The sequence below is a fragment of the Penicillium psychrosexuale genome, assembly GCF_028828465.1.
Source record: "Penicillium psychrosexuale strain IBT 29551 chromosome Unknown utg000004l, whole genome shotgun sequence".
Taxonomy (NCBI): domain Eukaryota; kingdom Fungi; phylum Ascomycota; class Eurotiomycetes; order Eurotiales; family Aspergillaceae; genus Penicillium; species Penicillium psychrosexuale.
In genome coordinates this window covers 6,293,275-6,316,274 of record NW_026643189.1, presented here as the reverse complement: position 1 = coordinate 6,316,274, position 23,000 = coordinate 6,293,275, and the positions used below count along the sequence as shown (strand labels likewise).

The 23,000-nt window shown below is 49.5% G+C and overlaps 10 protein-coding genes across 10 annotated transcripts; 5 read left to right on the top strand and 5 right to left on the bottom strand.

Moving 5' to 3' along the window:
* Nucleotides 1–25: 25 nt before the first annotated feature.
* Nucleotides 26–4,382, bottom strand: bud4 (uncharacterized protein; the record flags this gene model as incomplete). Its single annotated transcript, XM_057189210.1, has 5 exons — nucleotides 26–655; nucleotides 710–1,407; nucleotides 1,462–3,678; nucleotides 3,747–4,239; nucleotides 4,293–4,382. The coding sequence occupies 5 exons, from the start codon at nucleotides 4,380–4,382 to the stop codon at nucleotides 26–28; spliced, it is 4,128 nt and encodes a 1,375-aa protein (XP_057040913.1).
* A 1,650-nt stretch (nucleotides 4,383–6,032) lies between these two features.
* On the top strand, nucleotides 6,033–7,835 carry mrh4 (ATP-dependent RNA helicase MRH4; the record flags this gene model as incomplete). The annotated part of the gene is made up of 1 exon (XM_057189209.1): nucleotides 6,033–7,835. The coding sequence occupies one exon, from the start codon at nucleotides 6,033–6,035 to the stop codon at nucleotides 7,833–7,835; it is 1,803 nt and encodes a 600-aa protein (XP_057040912.1).
* A 255-nt stretch (nucleotides 7,836–8,090) lies between these two features.
* N7518_008281 (putative carboxylesterase) lies at nucleotides 8,091–9,783 on the bottom strand (the record flags this gene model as incomplete). The annotated part of the gene is made up of 3 exons (XM_057189208.1): nucleotides 8,091–8,345; nucleotides 8,432–9,543; nucleotides 9,597–9,783. The coding sequence occupies 3 exons, from the start codon at nucleotides 9,781–9,783 to the stop codon at nucleotides 8,091–8,093; spliced, it is 1,554 nt and encodes a 517-aa protein (XP_057040911.1).
* A 606-nt stretch (nucleotides 9,784–10,389) lies between these two features.
* On the bottom strand, nucleotides 10,390–12,450 carry N7518_008280 (SET domain-containing protein; the record flags this gene model as incomplete). The annotated part of the gene is made up of 2 exons (XM_057189207.1): nucleotides 10,390–12,276; nucleotides 12,337–12,450. The coding sequence occupies 2 exons, from the start codon at nucleotides 12,448–12,450 to the stop codon at nucleotides 10,390–10,392; spliced, it is 2,001 nt and encodes a 666-aa protein (XP_057040910.1).
* Nucleotides 12,451–13,671: 1,221 nt separating this feature from the next.
* Nucleotides 13,672–14,273, top strand: N7518_008279 (mitochondrial 54S ribosomal protein uL14m; the record flags this gene model as incomplete). The annotated part of the gene is made up of 4 exons (XM_057189206.1): nucleotides 13,672–13,686; nucleotides 13,742–13,826; nucleotides 13,910–14,134; nucleotides 14,203–14,273. The coding sequence occupies 4 exons, from the start codon at nucleotides 13,672–13,674 to the stop codon at nucleotides 14,271–14,273; spliced, it is 396 nt and encodes a 131-aa protein (XP_057040909.1).
* Nucleotides 14,274–14,515: 242 nt separating this feature from the next.
* On the bottom strand, nucleotides 14,516–15,264 carry N7518_008278 (DNA-directed RNA polymerase II core subunit RPB9; the record flags this gene model as incomplete). The annotated part of the gene is made up of 4 exons (XM_057189205.1): nucleotides 14,516–14,560; nucleotides 14,637–14,726; nucleotides 14,927–15,098; nucleotides 15,185–15,264. 4 exons carry the CDS (start codon nucleotides 15,262–15,264, stop codon nucleotides 14,516–14,518), a joined length of 387 nt encoding a protein of 128 aa, XP_057040908.1.
* Nucleotides 15,265–15,913: 649 nt separating this feature from the next.
* On the top strand, nucleotides 15,914–16,603 carry pin1 (peptidylprolyl isomerase ESS1; the record flags this gene model as incomplete). The annotated part of the gene is made up of 4 exons (XM_057189204.1): nucleotides 15,914–15,916; nucleotides 15,969–16,369; nucleotides 16,420–16,536; nucleotides 16,594–16,603. 4 exons carry the CDS (start codon nucleotides 15,914–15,916, stop codon nucleotides 16,601–16,603), a joined length of 531 nt encoding a protein of 176 aa, XP_057040907.1.
* A 692-nt stretch (nucleotides 16,604–17,295) lies between these two features.
* N7518_008276 (uncharacterized protein) lies at nucleotides 17,296–18,027 on the top strand (the record flags this gene model as incomplete). Its single annotated transcript, XM_057189203.1, has 1 exon — nucleotides 17,296–18,027. The coding sequence occupies one exon, from the start codon at nucleotides 17,296–17,298 to the stop codon at nucleotides 18,025–18,027; it is 732 nt and encodes a 243-aa protein (XP_057040906.1).
* Nucleotides 18,028–19,131: 1,104 nt separating this feature from the next.
* N7518_008275 (uncharacterized protein) lies at nucleotides 19,132–19,599 on the top strand (the record flags this gene model as incomplete). The annotated part of the gene is made up of 1 exon (XM_057189202.1): nucleotides 19,132–19,599. The coding sequence occupies one exon, from the start codon at nucleotides 19,132–19,134 to the stop codon at nucleotides 19,597–19,599; it is 468 nt and encodes a 155-aa protein (XP_057040905.1).
* Nucleotides 19,600–20,009: 410 nt separating this feature from the next.
* On the bottom strand, nucleotides 20,010–22,819 carry N7518_008274 (uncharacterized protein; the record flags this gene model as incomplete). The annotated part of the gene is made up of 4 exons (XM_057189201.1): nucleotides 20,010–20,067; nucleotides 20,123–20,286; nucleotides 20,339–22,450; nucleotides 22,511–22,819. 4 exons carry the CDS (start codon nucleotides 22,817–22,819, stop codon nucleotides 20,010–20,012), a joined length of 2,643 nt encoding a protein of 880 aa, XP_057040904.1.
* Nucleotides 22,820–23,000: the final 181 nt, after the last annotated feature.

Genomic DNA, 23,000 nt, shown 5'->3' with positions numbered 1-23,000 from the left:
GTACTCCTCGTTTTTGGAGTCTTGCTTAGAACATGAGAGAGCGGGTTTTCTGCCGACGTGCTTCGGCAGTACCCATCTCGGGTTGAGAATGAGTGTGCTTGTGTCGAGGACGTGAGGATTGAGGCGCCGGCGCCCCAGATCCCGCAGAAGATGGAGGAGGTGCCATCATGGCACTGTTTCGGCTCCGAACAGGAGATGGCAGTGAGGCAGGTGCTGTGGGAATCCCAGTGGGCGGACGACGAGGGGCAGTCTGATTGCTGGCTTTCACGCTACGCTCACGCTTGAGCACAAGATCAGCCCAGGGTTTGAGTGCACCATTGCCGGAGCTAGAGCCCTTCCCAACAGCTTCAGACATGACTCGAAGCCAGCCCTCCTTATCTGCGGGGCTATCCGCATAGAAGTCAATCACTTCACCATTACCAAAACGGATGCGGAATCCCTCTTCAACAAACATGTAGCCATCCTCTTCCTCGGCGAATGCAGACTTCCGACGGGTACCGCCCTTCGTGTTGGTCTCCTTTTGAAGTAAAGAGGATCGATCGTCAATGAGCTTGGAGGCCTTGGCTAGATTGATGGTAGCACGAGGTTGGCGCGTTGTTTCGTGGAAGGCCGTTAACTTGGATCCTTGAAGCTTAAAGAAGCGACGGCGCCAGTACTATTGTGATGGATTAGTTTTAAATCGACGATAGAAGACTTCGTAAGCACTTACAGGACAATCTCCGCCCTGTTGGGAAAGGAACCCTTCCCAGCAGCGAGCTGCAACACTCTCTGCATCGCGCAATTCACGAATACAGGCATTCATGCTCTTCGGCATGTCTTCATCCTTGCTACCTTTGGGCTTAGGCACAAATAGAAGTTGCACTTCCAACTTTCCAATCTTATAAGGTGGTCGACGCTGCGTATTAATGCTAGTCGCACTCTTCTTGCTCTTGATGCTGCTCATCTGTTCCTCAACGGCCCATTCGTTGAAGCAAGCAACATCAACAATGTGGGGACGGCCAAAGGCCTGCTGCTCGTGGTCGCTTAAAGCCACATAGGCGCGGCCAAAGCTACCATCACGTGCAACCAAGTTTCGAAGCCGTTCGTATACGGGAGCATTAACGTCCTTGGCCTTCTGTTGCTGCGACTGCATTTGTTGCTTAATGTCAAGCTCCTTGCGCCGACGTGGGGATGCAAATACACGGCTGAGGGCCGATGCCTTTTGGCGTGATGGCGATGATGCGGGTTCTTGGGTTTGGAATTTGCTCTCGTCAATCTTCATTTGCAAGGTCAACTGGAACTCAAGGTCATTCTGGACGATGAGCTCAAACTCTTGTCCAATTGGAGCTGACTTGCCCATCTCCAACCAGGAGGTGGTAACACAGTGCAGTCCGTTATCCAGGGTCAGTGCAAAATACGATCGTTCACCTACGGTTCGGTTAGTAACAGTCAATTGCAGTCGGTACTATGATAGGGTCTTACCCCGTGGGAGAGGAAGGTCACAATATTTGAGGCCTATGACCTTCACAAATAAACGACCTCGCTCTTCTCCATCTTCGAACGATTCGGAGATGGTTGGCTCGTTCTCTTCAATGGTGGCGGGAGCTTCCTGAACATTGCTGGGCTGTCCAGGGAGAGGTGGGACTCCACCTATGCCAGGGACGGGCTTTTTCTTCGGGATACCGGTGGCAGACTTGATACTTGGGCGTCGCGCTGAGCCATTCCAAGGGACTGTGGTCCAGGTCTGTTGGCTCGCCTTGCGTGGAGAAGATCCAGCGGAACGTGTACCGTGCGGATCTTGGGCAGTGTGTTCGGCAGAAGGCATTGCTTCTTCTTCGTTACGACTGCTGGCAATGATGACTTTCGTGTTCTGTCTCATGAGGTATCCTCTCTGTTTGGGGGTAGGAGAGTCAGCGGGGTGTGCACTAATTCCTGGGGTCGCGGGATCCTTGTGTCCTATTGCCTGGGAAGGCAGAATGGAACTAGGGCTTTGGGAAAGGGCAAGGTGGAATGCAACCTTTTGGGATTCAATGACACGATCAAACTCCTTGTCCAGTCCAAATCCAAGGCTTTCTTCCTGGATACTGAAGGGAATGTCGAGTTTCAAACAACTACTTTGTCGCTGGGCAAGAGCTGCGGGCCCCAGCTTTGGTGGCAAGTCAATATTTTCATGTTCGGGATCCGACGAGTTTGAGTCGTTGGAGATCTGCTTAGTCAATGAAGGAGTGGGTAGAGCGTGTTGGCCACTGATCTGACGGCGGGTGGCAGCCATCGACTGGATATCCGCAGGGGTCAGTGAGGGCCTGGTCTTGAGGCCAGCACCAGGAGCTCGGATTGTTGCGACGGGGTCAGGAACAGACTCATCAGATGAGCTCTCATCATGTTCCGGCTCTAACTCCTCTTCCCCCTCTGCGTCTTCCTCTTCCTCTTCTTCTTCTTCGTCGTCGTCCTCTTCTTCGTCCTCTTCGTCATTGTCGTGTTCGATCGGATGACGAATGACAGAGTCTGGAGTAGACGCTTCGGAAGCTTGGTCCTGGTGCATCTCGGGGGTAAGAGGGCGTGCGAGAGACTGACGGATAGATGCCATATCGAAGGACTGGTTTTGAGGGGCGTTTGGCTCTTTGTATTCCTGGGCACCCTCGTTTGGCTGTGCGGGCTTTTCGGCGTCGGTGTGGGTTTCAGCATTGGGGGTAGTCTGTCCAGATTCTTGTTCATGGCTATCATGCCCAGCGTGTTCGCGATCGGCGGCTTCGGCAGCAGAGCGTAGCGAGTAATTGCTGGCCTCATCGTACTTGGCCCGTTGGTCACGGGACGACAAGCTGTTGTCTGACCTGCTCTGATAATAATCCGTAATAGAGTAAAGGTCTTCATCGCGCTCTTCCTCTTTAATGATTACACTTGAGGAGTCATCATCGTCGGTCTCCGTGGATGGAATGGGAACATCAGGGTCATAATGGTCATAACGTTGGGGGCTGGAAGCAATTTGAGAAGAGGCATCGGAGCTGTCATCCTCATAACTATCACCTTTGCGGATTCCTCGCAAGATTGAGTCGCGAGAAATGCGAGGTGGAGAAAAGAAGTTATCCTTGGCATCATCTGCGTAAGTATCATCTTTCGATGCAAGCGTTTCATCTGCTCTAGGAAGCTCCAAGGTTTCCTCGATACTCTCGGCGTGGTCATCATGTGTCTCATCATCATCTCTCTCCTGCAGCATCATGAGACGGAGTCTCTCCTCTATGGACCCAGCGCCGGGGATATCAGACTTTGTATATGCGGCAGGAGCTGGAGGTGTAGGAAGCACACGCTGTCCCGCGCTGCCGATCTCAAAAGCGGCAGCGAGCTTATCAGCCGAGGACGGACGCGCGCCAGACATGCGATTGACCGATGGCAAAGGCGGGAGGGGACGTCGCTCGCCATTTGAGTCCAGCGACTCGACGCGTGTGTGCTGAGAAGATCCTCCTTCACGTGAAATAGGTCGCTCATCGGCGCTGTCTTCTTCAACGTCTTCGATGAAAGGATCGCTATCACTGTTTGTTGGGCTCATAAAACGCCAGTCTTCGGGCAACACAACAGGAGTTTTCTCAGCATCTTCCAGCGAGGCGTCAAAGCTATCATCACGCTCAATCGATGACTCGGCCTCAAAACTAAGATCCCCCTCTTCTTCGGACTCGTAGCTGTTCTCACGTGACTCAGATGCAACTGAGGAGAGATCCGGTGTTGTCATTTCATATTCGTTGATTTGAGGGGGGCGTGATCGAAAGTGACACTCTTTGCATGTCGATGTCCAGCACTGCCATATTCGGTCCAAATATCGTTCTGGGGATCGAATCCCTTGCCATACCGACTACCTTTAGATAGCGAGGACTTGCTTGGCGATGCTTGGTCTTTGCTCGAGGATGACGGGCGAGACATTTGGCTGGTATCTTCGTCGACTTGGGACTTCGTAACATTCATTTGGCTGTTCCGTTGCGGAGACCTCTGCGAGCCTAATGGTCTCTGGGGAAAGACTACTGAAGCCGGGTCATATTCTTGACCACCTTCGAAGAACTTGTTGTTATTTTTGACCTTCGACACGCGTTTCAAGTTTTCGAGAGACGGGCGCTTTGAGGGGAAATAACACCCCTCTGGATCGTATGGCGCTTTATTCTCGGCTCCCTTTGGGAACGGCGATGGGGAGTCCCGACCTTTCCAAAACAGGCGTGGGGAGGCATTGTTATTCAGAGACGAGACATCGTATGCAGGCGATTCGCCGTGTGGCATCTGCTAGGATGTTAGCGTGCTTTACCACATGCAAAGCATCGCGTTGACAGTACCTTGGTAACTTGATTCCAGCTAGGCGAATTGCGCCTCTGGGCCATGGGGCTCACTTCGGAGAGTGGCCGTTGACCAGGTCCCTTAGCCATATTGACGTTGGGTTTGCTAGTGACTCAGGATGCGAAGTGTGCAATCGTAATACAAGACTAAGACAGGTGTCTATAATGTGTCAGTGTTTATTCACCAAGTCCTGATCAGCGAATGGGTTCACGACTGATGACGAAGGACGTAAGGCAAACTCGCCCAGAGATCAGGTACCATACGTTTTTAATCACCAGGAGTCGCGTGGGAAATAGTTGCCAGCGAGTCCTGATATATTCGCTGCAAAGGCGTAAAGGCCGTGTCGATCGTGGCAAGAATGCTGCGGCAAAGCGAAGGTACCAAAACAAACCCAAGTTGGGTGTCTAGGTGTCAAACCAAGGCCGAAAAAAAGGGGAAGGGATAACGAAGGGATACGAATGCAAACTCCCAAAGAGAAAAAAATTAGCAGGGAAGAGCGACAGAGACAAAGAAAGAGGTTATTCAGAAGAGTAGCAGAAACAACGAAGCTTGATATGTCTCTCCCATGGATTCAAGTGGATTGTTACCCCAAGCAAGAAACTGTTGTTGCGGGAGTCGTCATGGCAACGGCGCGATTGTTTCAGCATCCCGTGACATTGCGTCAGGTGCCTCCGATCGGCGCTAGCCTACAAGTAGAATAGCCTCGCGGATCGTTTTCGATGTCAACATGCACCTACCACCTTCAACTGTTAAAAGTACCTAAATATAGCATAAGATTGAATATGTAAGAAAACTCGAATTTTGGTATCGGAGTTTCTTATAGAGTCCAACTATTCAAATGTCAAGCACAGCTAGAATTTGATATATTGTTTCCTCTTTCTAACAAGTCACCATCGATTATATGTCAAGACCACCTTGTAAAATGTGTGAGATTTGAATGGCAGCAAATATCTTCACCAATAGGGTAGACGTGGAGGGCTTTAAAATAGGGGAGGTATATCTGTAGAGCTCAATCCAAGGCAGGAGTTACTAGAGACTCCCAAGGTGCAGGCAAAGCTCACACGCAGATATGAACTTAGACGAAAACAAAAGCCACGACAGGCCACTTCCTTGTCAACCCCTCTAGCATCCACCAGACTATTGTGGCTTTGAGGTCTGTAGTAGCATGCTGAATCCGGATATATGAACTCACCCGAGAGCAAGCCGCGGGGTGAGTCCGCTCTTAATATGTATCTAGTGAGGAATTTGGATGGATCTAGGCAATTATATATTCCGTAGTTATAGATATGAGTTACCTAGAAATAACTTCTCTCAGTAATATGACAGATTACCTTGAGCTATTGGTTTTAGTTTCTGAGACGAATAGTCGCACAGATTTAGAACAACAGAAAATATGAAGAGTGTTGGATTACTGAGACCAGTATCGCAAACAAACATCAACAAACATGTTTATGATGTACTGAGTCAGCATTTTAGTCACCTGATCATATACCAAAGTTTATGATCTGCGCTAGTCTGAGAAAGGAATGGCGTCTTATCATCGCGGAAAAAAAACATCTGAACCTGTTCTGGCCTTTCCTCTTCGATCATTCAGCGTTTCCCACTTCCGCGCATCTTATCGGTTTTAATTAGGTAGAATGCCTCTGCCAGTTCGCTCTTCGATATGTTTTCTATGTCAAACTAAGGCGACCCTGCTCGCCCCGTCGATTCTTCCGACGTCATGGCAGACCACACGAGGCATGGCCACCGTTCGATTGCGTCGCAAGGCTGCTCGGATGGCCCTGTCGCCTACTGTTTCCAAACCATCTCTTCCATCTCCTAACAAGCCACGACGGGAACGGGCCGGTCCCTTTGCCTCGATGAACCAGACCCAGGCACGGATTCGAGACACACCACGCACACGATCACAGGCGGCCCTCAAGCGTTCAGGGGAGGAGGGCAAGATGGAAAAGAAGGAGAGCCCATTGTACAGAGCTTTGAAGATGCAGACAACGTTGACAGCTGTGCCTTATGGTCGACGTTCCGCTATAAAAGCTCGACTTGCCGACATCACTAGTTTCGACCACTTCCCTCTCCTTCCCGCAGTTCGACAGTCAATATTCGCCCAGGCTCTGGCCGGTCTAACTGATGTTACCCCCACACCCATTCAAAGACTCGCGATTCCCGAATTGTTACTGGATGAATCCAAGAAGAAGAAGAAAGTGAACAAGGCGAATGAAGATGAAGAAGAATACAATTTTGACCAGTATCTCCTGGCAGCAGAGACTGGTTCGGGAAAGACTCTCGCATACTTGCTTCCAATTGTTGATGCTATCAAGCGTGCTGAAGTCCTCGATATAGAGGAGGAGAAAGTCCTCGAGGAACAAAAGACGCGAGAGCGGGAGGAGAGAATGAAGAACAAGGCGTTCGATCTGGATCCCGAGGAGCCGCCAATGACAAACGCCGCTCGTCCTCGGGCCATCATCCTCGTTCCTACCTCCGAATTGGTATCTCAAGTTGGATCGCAGCTCAAGGAGTTGGCCCATACTGTCAAGTACCGCTCTGGCGAAATCTCATCAACTTTCACTCCCCGCCGGATCAAGAACACCCTATTCCACCCCGCCGGCATCGATATTCTAGTTTCAACTCCTCACCTTTTGAGCTCTGTTGCGAGATCGAATCCCAATATCCTCAGCCGAGTCACTCACCTTGTACTCGACGAGGCCGACTCCCTAATGGACCGCTCGTTCATCCCGACAACGTCCGAAATCATTGCCAAGGTTGCTCCGTCACTCAAAAAGTTGATTCTCTGCTCCGCCACCATCCCCCGCAGTCTCGACAACCAGCTGCGCAAGCGCTTCCCTGATCTGCAGCGCCTGACGACCCCGAACCTACACGCCATTCCCCGTCGCGTACAGCTAGGTGTCGTGGACATTGAGAAGGAGCCATACCGCGGAAATCGAAACCTTGCCTGTGCTGATGTCATCTGGTCAATCGGCAAGGCAGGAGATAGACACGAACACACCGAGACATGGGGACCGCTCAATGCGTACATGGAGCCGAAGGTTAAGAAGATCATCGTGTTCGTCAACGAACGTGAGGAAGCCGATGAGGTCGCTAGTTTCCTGCAATCCAAGGGCATTGATGCTGTCTCGCTATCTCGCGACACCGATTCCCGGAAGCAACAAGAGACCCTCTCGCAGTTCACAGAGGTTAAGCTTCCACCGACTGCGGAGGAGATCATGATTAATAAGAAGAAGAACCGCGCCGCCGGAAGCATTCCCTTCGAACTCCCTGAGCGCCAAGAGCCCATTCGCCGCCTTCCCGATACAAAGGTTCTTGTCACTACCGATATCGCCTCCCGTGGTATTGATACCCTGGCAGTGAAGACAGTAATTCTCTACCATGTGCCGCACACGACCATCGACTTTATCCACCGACTAGGCCGTCTCGGTCGTATGGGCAAGCGTGGTCGTGGTGTTGTCCTGGTGGGCAAGAAGGACCGCAAGGACGTTGTCCGTGAGGTTCGCGAGGGCATGTTCCGTGGCCAGGCTTTGATCTAGATCCAGATCCAGATTCACGCGTGCGTGCATTTATCACATTGTATAAATCTTGTAACATACATGGCGTTGATTTGAGGTTTTGATTTTTTGGGGAATTGGAAAACGACTATACCCATTGTCGCGGTAGTCATTAGATCTTTGGAAGTATGTACGATATGCAATCATATATGATGAACCTAATTCTCCTCTTGTATAACGACGTCTGAGTCCAATTGCATTGAAACAACTGTAAACGAATATTTTCATTATAACCTCTCACATGGGTATTTCCCGCGCCACCCTTCGCCAGAAGTCACATCTCTTCTTCAACTGGATCAGCTTCACGTTCTCAAGCCCATCATCCACAACGACGAATTCCTCGTCCGTATGTAGTTCTGGCACACCTGGCTGCGAAGCGTTCGTCACCTTGTGTGCATTCGGGTCTCCCGTCTGGAAAAAACTCGCGAAAGCCCCCGCGTAGCCTTCATAAACGACAGGGTTAGTCTCTTGAACAGTGTTGATTTTGTTCCACTGGTATCAATCAAGTCAGTCTATGCCATCGACACTAGGAAAGCCTCCAGAAAAAGAGAGAGCAACGATAAAAAGGATGAACATACATAAATAGTATCACTCCCGTGGGTTGCTGGGGAAATCGTATATTCCCCAAGATACCCTTTCTCCGTCGCAGCCGACGCAATCCAATAAGCTGGACAAGCAAGCACAACGTCCCGATAAACCAAGCCAGCCCGAATATAAGTATTATTATAACTGTCAATCGTCTCGGTACTCCCTTCAGCGGGATAGTATATAGATTTCACCTCATCAATCTGCTTGGCCGACAACCCAGGCACGAAACCGGAAATCCACCGGTGAAAGCTGCTGACAGAGGAATTAAACCCATTTAATAAAACGGCGCTGTCAAGACCCGGGGGAACGAAGTTCTCACCCTCGTGGCTGTTGTAGATTCCCCAGACAAACTCTGTGTTCAGGGAGCCCATGCTCACAGTTTCTGTGAGTGTCTCGACGAGGAAGGTCCCGTCTATAACAGGCGCCCAGGTGTAAGAACTCGTTGTCCAAGTGTTGCTCGCTCCGATGATCAGGCTTGCGTCACGGATTTTCTGGATGTCAACAGATTTGAGACAGGCGAGTGTCTCATCAGCGTGGTTGTAGCTGGCACAGCCTGTTAGATTCGCCAGCTGGGTGTAGATTGCTTCTGCCTCGGGTGCATTGTATTTATAGGTCTTCGGCCAGAACGGCGAGCTGGCAAGGGCTTTGGAGAATAGTTTCGGTTGGCCATGGCGGCCGTTTGCGAGGACTTGCACCACTACCGAGCCGGCACCGGCTGACTGGCCCCATATTGTCACGTTGTGAGGGTTGCCGCCGAAATGGCTGATGTGCCTCCGGACCCATTTCAAGACATATTGCTGGTCTAATAGCCCCGGGTTTAGATCTGAGGTCGACGAGTCTTTGATTGCCTTGCCGGGTAGAAACCCGAAGGCATTGACGCGATAGTTGGAGTAGATAACGATGTAGTCGTTAATATTGCTGACATTGAGGATCGGGAATGAGGATGGCGGCATGGTGAATGCCGCGCTGCCTTGAATGAAAGCACCGCCGTAAAATACGACCAGCACTGGTCTGCTAATATCCTTGGCTAGATCCCATGGCCGTGAGAATAGTCCCAGGTAGAGATGCCGTTGACCGTCCGCTGGGGGCACATGTCGAAGTCCTGGTTTGTATCATATAGGTCTCCAGTGATCTTTAGTGGTGGCTGAGGCGCACGAAAGCGGTTCTCCCCTGTTGGTGGTGCAGCAAATGGGATTTTGCGAAAATAGGAGAGGTTGTAGGTACTGTCATATTGACCCTTGAAGGATCCGTAGTCGAGGGAAACTAGAGGGTTGTCCCATGCAGTGCTGACTGTGACCACGAGGCCGAGGAGAAGCGTGACAACCTCATTGGAGAACCTCATCTTCGGTTTGAGCGCTTTTCGTTCTAGAGTTATTGTTCTATTCATCTGCCATCTACTGCGTTTAGCCTGGGGGCCATATATAGCCTTCCCGAGCCATCGCATTTGATAAGAGGAATCACTTTCGGCAGAGGAAACCCCGAGCTTCTTTATGGCTCTCGAGCAATTCGGTCGACACTCTCGGGCTTGGCTGCGAGAGAGCAGCTCATTGGTGCAGTTATTGTTGATGCCCGGAATGAAATGTGGGGATTTGTGCAGTCGTTGTCAATTCGGACTCGATCACCCCGGTAGTGAGAAAGAAACCGTAGTTAGCTAACAAATCCCGAGGACACCTAACTAGTTATATTTATATTCAACATCAGGTCCACAATTAGTGTGTCAAAAAGCAGCTGTCAAGGGAGTCCCCGTAGGAATAAAGCCCAAGTATCCCCTCCAGATTCCAACCCTGAAAATGCATCATTGCAAGAAATCAAAACTCCAGATCCAATTTCCATGCAATATAATGCCAATTAAACCAAGTATTATCACAAATGCCCATTCTTCTAAACCAAAACTCCGTCCTCGCCCGTCTTGCCTCGTAAATTGCACAGGGGCTCCAAGGCTGTACAGTTAAAACGCCATACGAAGTTCTCTAGTACGACGCCGACTTGCCCGAGCATCGCGGTGAGACTCAGTTGAATCACTAATTTCCCTTTCTGGGGTGTTTGTGTCAGACAGCTCGGGGGTGGGGGTAATCCCAAAACTCACGCCGCGGTCTCGGCGACAGATACGTGATTGTGCGTCGGGGGACAAAAAACGATGGACAGTGCGGTGATCCATTACTCGATCCTCACCATCCGGGCTTTTGTCCGTTGATGGCCACTGGTATCCGTAGAGCTTGGAATGACGTTCGCAGCGCGGACATTCACGTCGCGTGAGGTATGAGTTTGACTGGAGGAACCATGTATCACAGGTCTGGCACTCCACCCAGCGGTCGTACTTCTGGGCAAGCAATCGTGATGTCTTGGTATAGTCTCCAGGGACTCGAGCAACCTGTGACTCGGTCTCGACGGAGTCCATGATGAATCGCCGCTTGGTGCGAGGCTTTCGCTTTTTAGGCTTTAACACAATGGCGCCGTGGGCGTCATCTAATTTGGTGGAATTTGATAAGTCTGACAATCCTTCTTCGGGGTCAATGTCCATGGAGTGGGTGGTGACGGGCTGACCTTCAGGAGAGACATCGGGATGATCCTCACTGTTGAGCGCTTTCGACTCAGACGGTTCCAATATAGTTTCTTCTGTCTTGATCTTGGTTCCCATGTCGTCCTCAGTTGTAGCTGACGTCGACGAGCGGTGAGGTTGATCGGCTGTGGAGTTTGGAGATTCGCAGTCCGTGGGGATAGTAGAATTAGTGCTATTTGTCCCGTTTCGATCGGCTTGGGCAGCCACGCTTGGTTCCCCTGTGACAACTGAAATGAAGGGTTGTGAATTAGTTGGCGATGTAACTGCGGTTCGCTCTATGATCTCTTTCTTCGGCTCGGACACCTGGGCTACAGCTTCCGTCAGAAGAGTAGCTGGAATCAGTACAGTGTCCGGGATAGGGGTGTCATCTGATCCGGGCGTTGGTTCCGCAGTAAGTTCGGAAACTGAGATCCCTTCTCGCAACTTGGAAACTTGTCGTTGGAATTTTGCACGTTTGCGCGGGGTGGAAGAAGCCAAGGTAGAGGAGCTGTCGGATTCCTCCACATCCGAGCTGCGTCCACGCTTCCTGCTCGCATTGCTGTCTTCACTCGGTGTATCTTCAGACACGGGGCTGGCCTCTTTGCTGTTTGTCTCTGTGTCAACATGTGAAGACCAGCCATTCCGTACAGCAATTTCGCAAGTATGACATAGGCACTCGCAGTTGTCAACGCCAAAGTAATCCTCTCCGTAGGAAACTGTGATCTCTTCTCCCTCGTGGATGTCGCGCATGGCTACGACAGACATGCCCTCATTGCCCCTGGTTGTCAAGCTGCCGTTGGCATCACAGTCATGATTGGCAAAACGAGCAGGACCCAAAAAGAACGACGGAGCTTTACGGCGACTCGACATCACGATGCTGAAGTCTTTGCGGGTCAAGCTGAGATCCAACTCTTCTTCATGGGTCATAGACACAAGCGTTCCGCTCAGGTGTTTGATCTCCTCGCCCTTTTTAATAAACCTGCGAGCGCAGATCGCTGCTTCATGTTGCGTGATAATGTATCGGTTGGTCGTAGTGACCTCAAACGGACAGTCTGGAAGATACATCTGAATATACTTGCGGAGGTGTCGGCGGAACCACTCCTTCTCTCGAGGGCTACGGAGGTTTGCCACGTATTTCTTTAAGCCTGAGATTTCCAACAACTTGCGTTCGGCCGTCGGGATGTCCTTGTCAACAATGACATTGTGGAGAAGAATGCGCCCAATATCGTCATCGTGGATTCCGCGGGCAGGGCTGTATTTGGTGCGGTTCTTGCGGGTGGTGGTCCAGAAATAAGCCTGCCAGTAGCAAGTATTAGTGGACAGATATCTATGTTGAATTGTAGGCAAATAACATACGTGATCCACTAGCGCATCCGTTGCGACATCGTCATAGCTGGCCAGCTTAGCCAAGGTCAAGCGCTCGCGACGTTCAGCGGCGGGCGAGCCCCTTCGCGCTCTCTTTGGAGGCATCATGGACGTAAGAAGAAGCCGAAGACCGCTAGTTATGAAAGAGGGAGAGAAGAGGTCGGCTCATAGAATGCAGAGCGGCTGCAAAGGTAATTGGGGGAACAGTGGAGGGCAGAGGTCCGAGGGATGGGGTCGAAAAAAGGTTCGAAGCGCAAGAAAGTAATTAAAATGAGTGACTGACAATCAACAAAACGAACATTATCAAGTGATTGTCACCATTGAGGCTGTTCCAAGGAGAAAGGACTCCCTCGCGGATGTTTTTTAGGGGTGGAACGGGAGTGCCAGCTGAGACTTGCCGTTCTCTCGACTTTTACTCTTCCGCCTACGTGTCGCTTTTTTTTTCTCTGCGGTGACTGGATATGAAGTAATTGATCAATGGAGTATTTCACCTTCTGCTCTGTACGGGAGTTGTTTCGACTTGATTTTACGCGCCCAGCTCGCATACAACAGTATGATCCAATCCTTGCCCCTGCGGTATCATCACAATTACACCCAATCAAAACAATCTTTCAGATCAAGTGATCATTCTTTTTCTGTCTTGTGCATAGAATGTATTGTATATTATCCTTCGATGGGTATTCACTGTATAATACCAGCCAATCTGCCGAAGAATTCAATGGATCCAACTATGAAAATGGGATGCTCTCTTTCGTGGGCTTTGTAAGGAATAACCCGATGGCTTCTCGAGCTTAGGTTGTTCTCTGTGTCCCTCGGGGTATATAAAAGTCAAACTTCAAAGAAGACAAAATAAGGACTATAAAGATCCGAATGCGGGATGTTGCTGAACTATAAAAGTAGTTGGTTGATGTCGTATGGATTGAATTAAGAAAATCCCACGTAGGGTGTTGCTTAAAGTCAGAATAGATACTCCATATGATTACTATACTAAACAGCTCAGGGTAACTATATTATGAACAAGCGGCGCTTCTTGTGCTTGCTTACGACATTAGGACATACCCATGGCTGATATATATTGGAGAATCAAACGACAGCCTTTTATGAGCACAAGCTCAAATTAATCTGGTATTTGTAAAAAATGAATAGTAGCACGATTCCATTCTAATTCCATTCTCAGGAAATCCAACTCGAAGTCCTAATAACTAACTACTCCGTAGTATATTGTATAAAAGCCCGGATAAACCTACTCCCCGGCGAAACCTCCCTCCGGCCCGCGAGAACAAATTGCGGACAAGCACTTATCTCCAGACCGAGTACCAAAACACAATGATTCAATTAAAGGTACGCATGCGATGCTCCTCAGTGGCTCAAACGATACTGACGCCAGCTCCGCCAGACACTATTAAGTTGCATCGACAATTCCGGCGCCTCGATCGTCGAGTGCGTGAACGTCCTGAAGAAGAAGCGGCCCGCGACAATCGGTCAGTCTCCATGGCACTCAGATCTAGCAACACAGCAAGAAGGGATTTGGGAATCAAAGCTGACATTGTGATTGGTTATCTAGGTGACCGGATAGTCGTCGTCGTTCAGAAGCAGCGATCTGCAGGCTCCGAAGCCACCACCGCTGCCGCGCTCGCCAATAAGGTCCGCCGAGGTGATATTCGTCATGCCGTTGTTGTTCGCGTGAAGAAGGAATTGCAGCGGCCTGATGGGTCCCTTGTCCGGTTTGGTGATAATGCTTGTGTACTGGTCAACAAGTCCGGAGATCCCATTGGGACGAGACTGAACGGTAAGTGCCCATCGGGGAGTCTCAAGATAACGGCTGTCTCCAGGTTTTCGATACTGATATCTCTACAGGTGTGGTGGGACAAGAGCTACGGAAGAAGCAGTGGTCCAAGATCTTGTCATTGGCGCCGATCCATGTTTAGTATTTTCAAGTTTCTACATTTGTTGGAAAGCGCTCTTTGTTTCTTTGATTGTACTTCAATCTGTATGTATTCCTAGTTGATGGCATCAGTTTTCACCCCCTGTTCCTAAATATCCACGCATTTCGTCCTGTTCCTGCTCCAAAATGTTCGCCGAACTCCTATGATATCGCCAAAAAAAAACGACAAAAACAAAATCTCAAGGGTATCTCGGAATTGGAGACTGCATTACAGAAATGCAAAGATCACATGTAGACTTGTCCGCACGCACAACATACGTAGTAGAGTTTCTGAGTAGATAGAAGCAGGAGTCAGCGCATGGTTTATATCAGAGGGTCAGGGATCCATCAAAGGATAACTTCTCACCATTCCAGTTTCGGCGGATCGTTGTTGTGACTGGAAAAAGACGGCTTCGGTTTCGCCGCAGCTTGGGCAGAGCTTGTTGGCCCGTGGAAGCTACAAATCCCAGGGTGTTAGCGTATGGATGCTCAAAAAAAGGTGCAGAGCTGGGGTAGATGCCCGAGGCTCGACTTCAGAGGACTCCAGGCTGTCACCCACAGGTGGTGCATCCTCAAGGAGATCCTCGTCCGGGGCGGGGCCGCAGATCGAACAAGCATAATATCACCGCATAGGGTAAAAAAAACAGGAGGACGAACCGTGGGGTCAGATGTCACGTCCTGGGTGACACCGGCAGTGTCACCGACTTGGCTATGGAGATGGTTTTGGTAGACACAGTGCGAGGAGGCAGGCTCGCCGACATGGCAGGTACGGCACGTGAACATCAATCGGTTGTTGACGCGATCTTCCTTGGGGTAGAGCAAGTTGGAGCTGTTGAAAAGTCAGTAAGATGTCCTCGAATGTGTAAATGTTCCCATAGAAATGACTTTGAGTTGAGGACTTGTGGATAGGCTTACCATTCACGGCAGAACTTAAAATGGATTCGATCCGACGGCTTAGTCTCGCCACCAGCCGTGGAAGAAGGGCTGGCAGACATGCTGCACAGGTGGATCGCAAAATGCTAGACGTGCTGTATTGAGGGTCGAGACGCAGAGTGGTCTTAGATGTGGGAATGAGGAAAGGAAGAAATGAAATCACGTGGAAATCACGTGTTTTGTGGATGGTGAGGTGTAAATTCGCCTGCCCCGTAGTTAACTAACTAGTACAGAGTACTCCGTAGCTAATTCCGTGTATATGACTCACCTCAACCTAGCGCATTCTCGGCCTTCCAAGGTTGGAATAAAAGAGTCAATAATGAACCTACCAATTACATCGCTTTGTCTATTAACAGGCCGAGGCATGACAGGATTGATATCGAATTACGTATAAATAAGCAATATACTGACGTACAGGTATTAGGACCTACATTGTAGCTCGTCTTTATTATTGCGAGCTCCCCTATAACTACGTAATGTATTATTGATGTAGATAGTTGTCATAGATGGTGATCGGTCAAACTGGGAAGCGGGAGAGCTAAAGCTTGGACATGTTTGTGTGGTTTGCAACTGTTCACCCCGCAGTTTCCGTTCACTTATAACTGACTATATCGTTTTATCGTCTACACTAAATCCGTTGGAGTGATATTGATCTGTACATTATTATTTACTCAGAAAATTATCAGAATCTTTTAGATCCGATATTGCAAAATGGTAGGATCAGTTCATCCCTTTGAAAGTTTGCATAGCTGACTCTTCGACCTAGGCCGACACAGGTCTTCCTACCGGTTGGGAAGTTCGCCATTCCAACTCTAAGAATCTCCCATACTACTTCAACCCTTCCACAAAAGAGTCTCGCTGGGAACCACCTGCGGAAACTGATACCGATAAGCTGAAAGTCTATATGGCGCAAAATCACACCCCGGCTGCTCGCTCTGACCCCTCTGGCGAGGGTGAGGGCAAGATCCGCTGCAGCCACTTGCTCGTCAAGCATCGCGATAGCCGCCGTCCCAGCAGCTGGAGGGAGGCTGATATTACTCGCACAAAGGAGGAGGCGATTGAAATTCTTAAGGGTCACGAGCAGCGCATTCAGTCTGGAGAAATCACTCTTGGTGACCTGGCAGTCGCTGAGTCCGACTGCAGCAGTGCCCGGAAGAAGGGTGATTTGTGAGTTTTTTAATTGACCTATGTGCAGGTGTCTTGCTAACTCCTTAAAGAGGCTTCTTTGGCCGCGGCGAGATGCAGAAGGAGTTTGAAGATGCCGCTTTTGGCCTACAGCCTGGCGAAGTCAGCAGCATCATTGAGACAGCATCCGGGGTTCACCTTATTGAACGGTAGGTTCACCTACGGGAGTGAAGTGAAAATGGCTAATATCGGTTCTCGGTCTCCAGTGTCCAATAATCGCATGCTCCCGCCTATGTCTTGGTCAATTCCATAGCGAAAATTCCGATCGCATCAATGCGTTGCAAACCCTGGTCTCACTTGGAATAATCTTCATAAGAAATAAAAGTACAATGAATGAAATGCCATCTTTGTTCTCTTCTGACTTATGAGTGTCTTGTCTCGGGCAGGACCAATCAAGTAGCAGAACCCGCGACAGCCTTTTATTCCAGAAAGATGCCAATATATCGTTTTGAAGATGACGTCTCCAACAGCCCAGAATTTGTGAAAGAAGATCTGTATCACAACAGGGCTATGAAGCTTGTCGTTTCTTTGGATCCAAGAAACATAATGAAACTCGAAAATGTGCCTGATATCATACCTAATCCCTAACTCTAAAGTAGACTCTGCCTTAGGCTAACAATAGCACTTTTAGGCTTAGTAGCTATGATCAACGGAAGGTTCCATGATTGGAAAGGTAAATTGAGAACTAAAATAACTGTATACCGTCGATGCCAGAATAAGGATGTCAAAGGTCATTGAGCGCAAGCAAAACACTGCTCTTACAGACGAGACATCTCCCACGAGACATCTCCCAGTTCATCTACTTTTCTTCCACCATATTTCCTTTCACTCTTTCCTTCTTTCTTCTCACCCACAACCTCTCTTTACCACTCCCCCCCCAACAATCTTTTCTCATGCAGCCACCAACTATGAGCAACCCCACTCTCAATCTCCGTCAGAAGCGGTCCATGATGCGCCTTCTTAATGAAGGCCGCTCGATTCTCGAGTATAAGTTCGACCCAAGCGCCTTCGTCGTCCCCCGGTGGATTTTAGTGCCCCACGAGGTGCGCAATGCCATGGTCGCCCTCCAGTACAAAGCTATGGTAGCCGTATATGGCATGAAGAGCCTCATGGTCACCCGCGACCACCGCTACTTCAAGTTATGCCCCAAAAGCACAGGCCCCGTTATCTACCAGCTCCATCAATCCTCCATGCGCCGTCTCCTGGAATGGAAGGAGGATTGGAGCTTCGCCAACCCGACCCTTGCAGCCGCTGCCAAAATCCCCCGTGATGTCCTGCAGTTCTGCGTTGACTCGATCGCCTACGGAAAGTTTACCTGTGACTACACCAACAAGATTGACGGTTTTATGTCTGGTGCTTTCCAGAGTTGGCGCCAGCTTCGCATAGAGATTGGGCACCTGGCCTTCCGTCTCATGAGCCATAAACCGCACGAGTATAATAAGTGGCTTGTCTGGTGGGAGGGCAAGTTTGCTGATGACATGTGGAGATGGGAGGTTTGCCTCGAGGGCTTGATTCTGCCCACCTGGGAGGAGATCATCGATGATGTCTACCTCATGATCAACGATCGAGTTGAGGATGCCCAGGATCTGGCCAATACATTCTACGTCAGCACCCCGAGGCTCGCTTCGACTGGGCTCTGATCACCTGGCTTTGACTTTCTGCAATGATGATTCAATGGATATTTCAACAATTACGACAAATATTGGTCTGGTTTCGGCGCTGGTATGGAGCGGCCTGGTGGGAACGAGGGCACTAGAAATAACCGGGAGTTTTGATTTTGATTTTTTTGTTCCTTTCTGAAATACAACAAACTACAGAAAATGTATCCTACGATGGATTGTGACAACTAAGGGCAAATGCACCATGGTGGACTTGGCTCTACAACACACTTGTTTCCTGACCTTCTACTACTTGAGATTATTACAAGAAGCTACTCAAATAATAAGCACCCAATTATCTGATATAATTGCCCAATGAAAGAAAGTAAAACATTTGATTTGCCTGTCAATGGTCACGTGTGCGTTCGAACCCTATCAATAGTAGCAGCCCTATAGGGGAGCAAAGCAAGTAGGTGCCTTGTCATTGTTCGTTTTCTGCAAAAGCAATAAGACAGAGAAACTAGACAAAAAGAAGATAAACCCGGAGTCGAACCGGAACAGTCCAGGTAGTGGATCTTCGGCACTTCCCTCGAAGTGCACATGCAAATCATGTTACCAGTAGCTGTTGAGTCCTCAGCCTGAGCTTTATATTCCCTTTCTCTCTCAATTTTCAAAATTTATTTGTGTACATACAGCACTTGCTAAAGAAACCCTTGGAAGGAAAGGACAGAGAGAGCAACCAAGTTCAAGCCCACAGGAACACATGGTCTTTGTGCAATTTGAAACTGTCAAAAGCTTTCTTCTGTTACTTTGTATAGTTCTGAATAATATTTGCGAGTGAAACTATAAGATACAGGGTCTCTCGTCTGTCAAACCTATCATCCACCAAGGTATCAACCCAACGGAATCCTGGATTCTCTACCCTCCAAGATGTGCATCTACTGGACATGCAAGTACACACTGTGCGGCTGTATTTGGGACATGGACCTGTTAAAATGCCGAGACAAGCGGCTCTGTTGAAGTCCAAGAATGATAACACTCGAATCCCACACAGTGACATGCGCAGACTGCTGTGCGAAAGGAAATAAGCGGGTTTACAAACCGCAAACATGTGACAAAGCTGACAGAGACGGAGAAGCAACCGGAATGGCGAAATCAGATTGCGAAAGCGACGTAGACGGGAGCGAGAATTGTCCCGGCGATGACAGGAGCTATTTTCTGGCTGAAGAGTTCCTCTCGTCATCTCCATACTCGCGACCAGTGACCCCACAACTATACTATGAGTTACATTCGGCGTTTTGTCCCGTATCTGAGGATAACAATTTCGATTTGACCAGGACCTGTGATCTGGTGGATCTTGCGTTGATGAGGAGGGACGATCGAGCAAGGCACCCCAAGAAGGCTCTATTCCGGTACTTGTCTGATGGTACTGATTCTTTTGTTTCTTGTGAAGAGTACCTCGATGAAGAAACAGAAGATTTCAGTTCGGGGAACGAAGAAGGTGATCTATTGCGGGCCCCTCCTTCTAGGCCTAAAGGCCTGATCAACAGCTTGGAGGACCGATCATTGCTGTTTTATGACTCAGTGCAGGAGTACTACCCAACAGGACAGTAGGAGATATATTAGGAGCGGACCGGAAGATGTTGTCAAACGTATTATTATGTTGTAGACTGCGCCTGTTTCTAAGAAGTATTTTGTTTTAGTGAAATTCATTTATTATTTCGGGGTCATTCCAGCGAACAGCGTCGCATTATTGCGTAGATGGGAACAGGATGAAGTGGTGTTGACCCATGAAAAAGAGCAGCCGCCTGAGGATATCTAAATTAACTAGGAGGAATGGAGATATAGGCCACAATTGAGATGTTGTAACGTTTAACGGCTTAGATCTAGCTGAGGACAACCTGAGGTTCAAGGTTTAAAATTCGAACAGTGGCTCGTCTCACGAGCCTTGTGAATTAATGCGTAATAACATACTCCGTCAATGTGAAAAACTACATCCCCCGACAACATGCAGAGTAGACAGCTCACAGACTCGTGTTCAATCGTTCCAAACGTGAGGTAATCGCGTCAATAACAGCGGATCTTGAAGAACGTTAGTCATTGATTCATTAATAGGAGAATAAAAGAGGCAACTCACTCTCGTTCGACCATCCTCATCGCATCTGCAACCTTGGCCCGTTGCAGTCGTTGGGGCACCTTAGGCGGACCCCCAGGAGAGGACGGGGTTCCAAGTTCCGGAGAGGGCATTTTGCCCGCGACAGACTTGGTCTGGGCCATAAGATCCAGAGCAAGTCGTTTAACCTAGATGAAATGTGAGTTTTGCTATGGCGAATGCAAGAAAGATAAAACTTACAGTCTCCAACCGCGAGATCAATGGTTGATCCTCCTCTTGCTCTTCGCCTTGCTGTAAGGATGCAGACAATGTCTTCACCTCAGTTATCCATGCCTTCTCCCTCTCACTCAGAGGACGACCTCCAGAATTTAGGACCTTCGTGCGTAGTGCCTCATATCGTCGGTTCAGTTCACTTTGCTTGTTCTGGGCGGCTTGCAATCTTTTATCCAGCGCTTCTCCATTTCGTACTCCCTCCTTGCGATGCCCATCTTCCCCAATCTCACTCGTGACACCCTTGACACGCTCTGCAACGTCTGCAAGCTGCTTCAATTGATCCTGCATCTCGCCCTGCAGCCGCTCACAGCGGCGGAATAAATCCGAAGCAGCTCGCTCAAGAGCATTTGTATGAGCAGATAGCACGCGATGCGCAGTGGCCACAAGATCCAATGTCGCAGGAGACAGGCGAACTTGCTCCTTGAGCGTATGGCGTTGCCGATGCGGGACATGCTTCTCGACGAAAGAATCCAGCGGAGAGTTGGCATAGAAAATGGCGGGAACTTGATACGGGGCCCGGCTCGGCGACAAAAGAAGCGAGCCTGGCGCTGGGGCTCTGGGCTCATACAGTGATTTGTCTAGTGCCAAGGAGAGAGAATCTTCTGGTGTATCCATTACAACTGCATAAGGGTTAGATGGATGGTAGGTGAGGAGCAAGTAGCCAATGTCAAAGTCATAGAAAACAAGAGACGTGGCAAGATGTTCGTTTTGCGCGGTAATATCGGCATTCGAAACCTGCAAAATTCTCTCTCGGTTGGTCACATTCCCGTCACATAGAACCTGGAGACGGAAAGCGGAACCTGCAGTGTCTTCAGCTTGCAACTCAGCCTCCAGTCTCTGTACCCAACCGGAGAGAGATATGAACACCACGTTGGTGGCAGTGGTGACAAAGAATGAGTATCGAGAATGGATATCCTTGGTGAAAGTAGGCCATGAGGTTGTTTCCTCCCCATCCTTGATCGTATCTAGTGATTCGACCAAGACCAATTCAGTCGGCTCTGAAACAGGAGTTCGGAACGCGTTCTTTCTAGCTTTAGGTAGCCATTGTCCTTCAACGCCATCGAGCTCTAGACAGATGTGAACTCGGCCATTCCCACTAGTAAGAGAGAGAACTGTTGCCGAAAGCTTATCTTGGTCCCCAGTTTCCACGGCTAATTCTTCTTCCTCGCCCATCATGAGATCCTCGACGTTTAGACTGGCGGCAATAACAAGAAGATCACAGAGATCCAAATCATCGAGTTCATCGCCAGTTTCGAAGCGGAAAGGCCCTTGTAATCTTGGAATAGAGCTAGGATTGGCCGGGCGCGTGAACACATCTGCGCCTTGAATTGTTCGTGATCCAGAAGGCGCATCCAGAGGTTCTTGTTCATCAAGCTCAGAAAGCCAGTCATACTGTTGCCGGCAGGCAATCAGTTCCTCCTCCGATTCCTGGGATTCCTGTTCTAGCGCACCGAGTTTCGGAATAATCGCTGCAGAGAGGGAAGGGATGGTCGTAGAAGGGGCTTGCCACTTAAAAGGCAACAGAGGACAAAGCGCATAGAGATCACCGGGTCTCATGGCCACCCACAGGGTCATAGGCGCCCACGCATCTTCTTTCTCATTCCCATTGCCAGCGAAACAGGCCGACGCAACCTCCATATCAATAACATCAGCGGAGAATCCCTTGCTTTTGCCAAATCCAGAAGGCGCGAAGTCCTGGTCGCACGAGGTCCCATCGACAAGTTTCTTCAGATCGATTGCTAGAGTCGGCTGGTCGAAGGACCAGTGGTTATTCCGGTCCAACTCCCAGACACGTACTGCAGCGTCAGCCGTGACGGTAACAATGCAGCCTCCTAAATTGGTGTGCAACCCCAGTGGATGCCATAGCGCAGAGACCACCGGAGCCTCAGGAATAACATGGGTTGTCGGTCCTAACTGATATGTCTTCAGCCGGATAGAGTCGGAGTCGGAGGACGAAAGGTGTGAAGAATCGGGGAGAACGGAGATATGAACGGTGTGTTCAGTGACTATGGCGAGGAAGGCGCCATTCGGAGAGGGGATGATCTGTTTGATCTGTCCATACACGGGCACTGCTAAGACCTGCGGAACTGTTAGTCGCATTCAATTTAAGTCGGATTTTGGGTGGAATAGCTTGCATACCCTGTAGGGAGGAACCTGGCTGAGGTCAATTTGCTCTTCAGCTTGACTAGCATATCCCTTTTTCTGCTTAATCTCTTGTTGCCATTGGTCTTTGAGTCGGGCAAGGTTTGACCACCGTATTTCATTGTCAACAACGGCGAACACCTCATTGCCTCTCTTGGCAATCGTTCGTGTAGCTCCATTTCTCATGGGCTTGGATCCAGTTTGCAGGTCCTCCCCTGGGCTCTGGGCTGAACTGCTAGACAGGAACTTTGCGCCAGGTGAGGGCCGGCACAGCCAGGCAGGCGCATAACTGTTGACCTTCGGCATTAAGGACGATTCGTAAAATAAATTGTATAATCGGAGGGTGTTGAGAGTTTCAGATCATCCTGGGGCGGTCGGAAATAGCAGACGAGTAGCGTAGGTGGAAAAAAAAACAAAGTTGACGAAAGCAAAGTTGTTGATGCGGAGTGGAATTCTTGGATGCCAAGATCTTTCGAAGAGCTCCGAG